Here is a 6,657-nt window from a genome sequence, read left to right as displayed (position 1 = left end):
CTCATTTTTGCCAAGAGATTAGTACAAAGCTGTTTCTTGGTTACAGATACTAATCGCTTTTACTGTTTCAAACAACACTCAGGTTGTCATAAGTAAACATATCATCGCAATAAGAGAATTAAATACTGCGCACTGTGCCTTTTAACTTATGCGCATATGGAAGGTATGACATCATCATCACTTCCCATTGGATAATTATAGGCATAGGCCTATATCGCAAGCACACATGCGCATAGATAGCAAAGCATCTACGTAGCCTATCACAAACTACATATCATTGTGATGCTTTTTGTTTTCAACGTTCTTTTTATAGAGCATAGCCTAGCTTTGTCTACAGTAGGCCGGGGCTATAAAGAACTTAACTTACAAAATGCAATGCATAGTATTTATTGAGCAATATCAACGCGCAGTGATGATGTTTGAGACGAAGAAATTAAAGCCTTTTCTTTCACAACAAACACATAAACAAAACAGCAACCTAATATACGTTCAGATGGTGTTTGTTGTTATAATGAACAACAACAAATGAAATTTTGTTTCATTTATTTTTTGGTAACGACTGGACTAGCAGTACCACCGCTGAAGTTAAGGCCATTTATCAAGCCAGCTGAAGCTTGTGAAAGCACGAGTGTCAAAACGAAGTAGAGGTATGCGCTGTAAGGGCTTTCTTTCTTTATATAATAAATCTCTGACATAACCGCAGATAAAGTTGTTAAAGAGCTGCAAAATCCTATTTCTATCCCGTACATTGCAATTTGCGGCCAGCACAGATCGCCTGCTACGCAATCATAAGGAGCGTTGCGGGATGCGAACATGTGCAAGAGAGCAACCACTGTGGCTCCTGTGAAGTTAACAATGAGCGTACCCAAAGGTAAACGTTCGTCAAAAATGTGAAATTTACTGAGCAAGCTGCGAATGCAAGCACCAAGCGGAGAAACAATCACGGAAAAGACTATGGACCTTTCTTTAACAGGCATATCTAACAAAGCAAGTATAGTGAAGCAGCCAAATGTCAAAACAAAGATTGTAGTAGAAGCAATGTGTGCTATTGTTTTTCCTGCATCAGCATCTCTGCCGACAATTGAGATAGCAAAATCACGTCCAACAATATACGAACCATAAAACACATGGAAACCTACAAGAGCCGACAATACAGCTTGCACCTGAAATACAAGAAATATTGTAAAAACTCAATAAATTAGAGCTGATTTTAACTAATAAACCCTTCATGCCAGATAAGAACTGATAGTTTGCTCCTGCTGAAAAAAGTTGTAGGCTACATAGGACAAGGGCTACGATCCCCTTGGAAATATTACGGGCCTCTAAAGTCATCCCGGCTCGGATCCAAAGTAGCCCATGGACCCCCTATCAACGCTACTGCATAGGACTTCAGCTTTACCGTTGGTGTAAAATGTTCCACTATAGGCTACCCATATCAAGGTAAAAGTTCAGTAACGATTTTTGGTCAATCATTGGCCTACTCACGTGACGTTGTGACGTTGTAGGTGTTTCTCCAATCATTATTAGACTTAGTTGTTGGTTCCAGTTAGACCAGGTAGAGAAAGTTCCACAAAACCCGGCTGCTAAACCTTCATAAATAGCGATCATTCCAGTACCACCCATTGGAGAACCATCCAACACACCTATACAACAATTTTAAAAAATTTTATCAAATAAAACATAGGCTACCGTGTACAGTAATAAAGTTTGCAGGTATTAGAAGGTGGTTGGATTGATCAACATTTTTCTTGACGCTATTTAATGATATTTCAAAGCACTTGGCTGCTTTAGTCTGCTAGGCTACTCATGGCCACCTGGAGTTGCGGCCTGATTTGTCATTTTGAGATGTTTTACTTTTTGCGGTTTCGTAATGGCATAAAACGTTTTTGTTGCCTTGGGGAAGCAGTAGCAAATGAGAAAAAGTAAGATGAAAAACGCAAAATCAGACTGTTATTGAAAAATTAACAGTAGGCTATGACTAAAATCTTCGAAATCAAATTTTCTTTGTTTTTCAACATGTGAGGATGTTAAAACCTATTGTGTCATCTGAGGAAAAGAATAAGGAAAGCGTAAAAATCTAATTTTTAGAAAAATTTATTTAAACGTTCGCCCAAAGTTAGAAAAACCTGGAAATTTCTGCAAAATGTGACAAATCAGGCCGTATCTTTAGGTGGCCATGGGCTACCTTAGCTTACGCTTGGTGCTTGTTGGAAAATACGTATTTGAAAGTAGTTTAACTATTTTGTACCATGTTAGCCTTAGCTGATTACGTAATAGTTTTTGCATTCATCACAGTCGCGTGCAGAATTTGTAATAGCCTAATATGCATATTATAATTAGAAAACTGATGAAAACCGTTCACAATAAATGGAACAAAGTTCCGCTACTGGTCGCAAGATGTTTACAATAGTTGTAGCTGTAGGGTTGTCAGCTACACCGCGGCTGTTATCACGTGGCTGTCAATTTCAACTGTTCTTTTTTTCACAGATAACTTCTTTCAATTTCAGTAAAAAACTAGCCAAGGCAGCATCTTGACTATAGAAAACCTCATTATTGTTTGGTGCCACCAGTATAGTTGGTTTCCAGTATTTTACGACTCGTATAATTTACAAAGCTGATAAATCTTTCCCTCTCTCAGTTTCTTAGAAGAAATATATATCACAAAATCGCAGTGAAATAAAAAGCAATAGACCTAGTTAATGCAAAACATTGACATATCTTGTGGAATACGTTTAAGCCTATCTTACCCAAAACAAAGCAAGCAAGCATGTTGGCCATGAAAGAATGGTTGATAATTTGATCTGAGGTTTCGATTCCCGTCAATTCCCCGAAAAGTTGATCACAAAAGATTCGGCATAAGCATCCTCCCATAGAAAATAAGCTAAAAAGAATCGGTGGCTTAAACATTAGAAGTTACGTTAGTTACGACCCTTGTCTTAAATTACATAGTGATAGGATAATAAGTTATAAACGGTGATTTCAAACATTGTAGTTCACAAATATAACAAGAACGAAGATTATTTTCTTGTAGCTTTGCTAGTTTTGAAATCACGGTTTATGTTATCCTGAACAGGGATGATCTTGAGTTGCAACTGACATGGGTAATTGGGTAGCCTACAACACGCATGGAGAAGGCTACATGTAGCCTATCTATCGATGGCATGGATTGTGTTCCATGAAAAACAATTATCCAAAGCCGTTCAAAACGAAATGAGACGGAATTCTTCACAAAGAATTTAATTCGAAAGTATATCAAGAAACTATATTTTTGTGGAGACATAACCAACCATTGCTGTGGCGTATACTGTCGCAATTGAAGCAAAATAAACATATGTCGAAGATACGCTACCACAGAAAAAATATTACTTAGCCTACGTTTACGTTACAAACAAGCTGCTCCGAAGCGCTCGACTATTACAAATAAAAAACAATAAGATCAAGAAACGAAGGTTCTATTCTCTGGTTGTGTGCTTGAGCACAGCACTTTAAGGAACAGTAGGCTACCCTTTTAGCAGCAGCTACCCAAGTGAACGGAATAATTTGCAGATAACGATAACAAACAGCAAGTGTACTCTGTCAACTTCGGTGACCGGGTCTTCGACAGTGGTTCTATAAGTGCATAAAGCTACCCGGATTAAGCTTCCAAAGAGACTTTCTCAGTTCGAGAATAAATTTCCTACAAACAATCAATATTTGTGTAGTTACAGTTTTATCTTCAAGCAACAAAATGACTTTGTCATTTTGTCGGCTGCATTGTCGGCTGCATTGCCGAGTGGTGAGAGCGATGGAACGGCAATCGAAAGGGCGCCGGTTCGACACCGCTCATGAGCATGCAGCTGTATCTTTGGCAGAACACTTAAAGGCATGCCTGAAGGTGGACATGAAGATTGGCTTCCTTGCCTTCCCGTCCACTTAATCTAAATCTTCAACCACCAGGTGTAAGCCTGGATACGACAAACAAAAAAAAACAAAATGACATATGTTTCAAGCACTTGAGATTGCCTGGCAAGATTAAAATCTTCCTACCTGAAAGTAATTTCAGATTCCATGTCTTCTGAAACGTACTTTAGTCTTTAATTTACTGCTATTGTTTTCAGCTTGGAAGTAGATTCATAAATAAATCAATGTGTTGTCTTGAGTAGCTATTGGTTTGTCAACTCAAGAACATGCATATTTAATTGGTAAATCTGATTAGTCCTGAAGCACAGTAGGCTAAATTTTTGTAACACAAGGTAAAAATACACCCTTAGTCGCGCAAGGGGCTTGATCTAATAAAAACAAAATTTTGATTTGACAAAATGTAGCATAGTAGGTTAGTAGGCTAGGGCTAGGCTATAAAACGTACGTGCCAGACAAGCGCTTCCTGAGGGATATTGCTAAGAGCCTAAAACTATTTAGGCTATTAGGATAGTAGGCTACTGTTACTCATTTCATTCTACTAGAGCAGAATGCCTACGTGGGTGTATTTTACATTATAAAGATCAAAACAAGATTTGTAGGCAACTTTGTAGCTCACAGCGATCAATACCATATTTGCATTTTTTGTGTCAAACCTTTTTGACTGTTGTCAAGCACCACCAGACTCCATTCATTCATCCCCGACGCCGACACACGCCCAATCGGCCTGACACTACGGAGACAGGCGTGGGTGCGCCTCAACCGTCTCCGTACGGGCGTCGGCCTTTTCCGCTCAACCATGCACCAATGGGGAATGGCTTCTTCCTCCTCCTGTGAATGTGGTGCCGAGGAACAGACCGCAGACCACATCATCAATGACTGTACCATCTTCAAGCCACCTAACGGAGTGGAAGGTCTGCGCGTCATGGATGATGAAACTAAAGACTGGCTGCTCTCTAGCAGCCTTCCAGTGTAGTCCGGGAACATCGTGAATCTGGGGTGGTAAAAGGATAGACCCTCGGCCCCAGAAGCTCAGACGACGACGACGACGACGACTGTTGTGACGCTGAGTGGGTAGACTACTATATTAATTTTATCAGCAAAACAGGGTAGTTTTCAAAAGAATGTTTCCTGTGATGTTGGTGAAAAGTTTTTCTTATATTCTTGTACAAAACCGCAGAAAAAAAAACATTTTGCTCTCGGGAGAGCAAGGTAGCTTTCCCTAACCATAATGCAAGATACCGGTAGCCTAACCAAAAGGTTAGCTTATTCAACGATTTAAATTTTCTAGATCTCAAAATTTTGTCTGGTGTTTTTGAAAATATTTATTTGACAAAATACAGAAATCAATTATCTAAGGCAATCGTAGTCATTATAATTCTATTTTTAGCTTTCGCCTGAAGAGCTTGCCAAATTTTTGAAATAAAATTTACAAGAGCTAGCCTAACAAGTAAAAGCTACAAATAAAGATTTAAACTTTATACGTTTCTCGATTTTTGATACAATTATCGTATACAAGCATTAACTTTGAGGTATCAAGCATTAACCTACATCTAAAGAATATTTTTTTAGAGATTGTCTAGCCTGCACATTAACGACCTACAAGCCCTTGACAATGGACCATACTCATTGCGAAAATAATCTAAAAAGAGAGAATTACAAGGTTCCATGGTAACGGCGACGGCATGTGATGAAGTGTAAAACACCAAAATCTATACAACATTTAAAATTAAATATTGAAAAGGGAAAGTATGGAAATCAGTTTTTTGTGAGCATCATTCAACAATATACAAATTGAAACTGCTCGTGTTGTGATTACAGAAGAAAAACAAAATAATATTTTAAAATTAAAAAAAATGTAAATTAGTCTTTATAAGTTTGCTGCCCATTATCAAATCGGTTCAAAGTTTGTCCTACAATTCTTTGTTTTAAATTCAGTTGTTTTAAACTTTTCTGGGTTAGTGTGAGCAGTCTCGATATAAAACAATTTAATTAAACCAGCTCAAGAGTTTTCAATGATAAATTACTTAGTTCTTGGCATGAAAATCGAACGTTGGCTAGCAGTCGAGCCCAGTTAGTTTTTTTAAGCAAGGCTGCCAGACAAGTTTGGATCAATCGCACTTAAACCGACAAAACTAACTGCTTTTCTTTTCTTGCCTTTATCAAAGCAAAGTGCTTGATTTTTTTAATAGAAATTAAATTTTGTTGGTTTATGTCAGTGGAAAAGTGACAGGTACATTTAAATCGTCATAAATTGTTATTTTGAGCTCAAACTTTGTAATGAAACGTTACCTGGATTTGATTTGTTAAATTTCATTTAAAGAAAATATCATTGACCTATTGTGTTATTCGCTTACACTCAATTATTTCTCATTTACATTCTATTTAATTTCTTTCTCAATTTACACGGTCACATTGAGCTAGCTTCGTGCAGGCTAACAGGTCACACTGAGGGTCACTCAGCCATTTCCTTTATGATAGAACAATAAGGCTAGCCTATTTTTTTTAAATTGTGATTATTTTTGTTTGCTGGTAGGCTACCATTTATTGGCTTGAACTCTTATTAGTTGCACTAAAATTTAAACGCCCTTGCTACAAGAGTTTCTTGATTTGAAAAGTTTTCTTTTTTCTCTATTATTTTTAAACACCCGAAATAAAGTTTATATTTGAATTTTTTTATTTGTATCGGACAAGAATGAATTACACAAATTTTGTTTGTTTTCTAGTTAATATTACTAATCTGCACTCAACAGCGCCACA

The 6,657-nt window shown here is 37.4% G+C and overlaps 1 protein-coding gene across 1 annotated transcript; it reads right to left on the bottom strand.

Annotated features, from left to right (window-relative positions):
* Window positions 1–371: 371 nt before the first annotated feature.
* On the bottom strand, window positions 372–4,267 carry LOC145767182 (uncharacterized). The gene is made up of 4 exons (XM_082578954.1): window positions 4,027–4,267; window positions 2,748–2,881; window positions 1,486–1,643; window positions 372–1,163 (listed from the first exon to the last, which is right to left on the bottom strand). The coding sequence occupies exons 1-4, from the start codon at window positions 4,047–4,049 to the stop codon at window positions 543–545; spliced, it is 936 nt and encodes a 311-aa protein (XP_082435080.1). The 5' UTR covers window positions 4,050–4,267; the 3' UTR covers window positions 372–542.
* Between the last annotated feature and the right edge of the window lie 2,390 nt (window positions 4,268–6,657).

The sequence above is a fragment of the Aplidium turbinatum genome, chromosome 3 (assembly GCF_918807975.1).
Source record: "Aplidium turbinatum chromosome 3, kaAplTurb1.1, whole genome shotgun sequence".
Classification (NCBI taxonomy): domain Eukaryota; kingdom Metazoa; phylum Chordata; class Ascidiacea; order Aplousobranchia; family Polyclinidae; genus Aplidium; species Aplidium turbinatum.
Note: the sequence above shows the minus strand (reverse complement) of the source record. Positions and strands in the feature narration are given on the sequence as shown.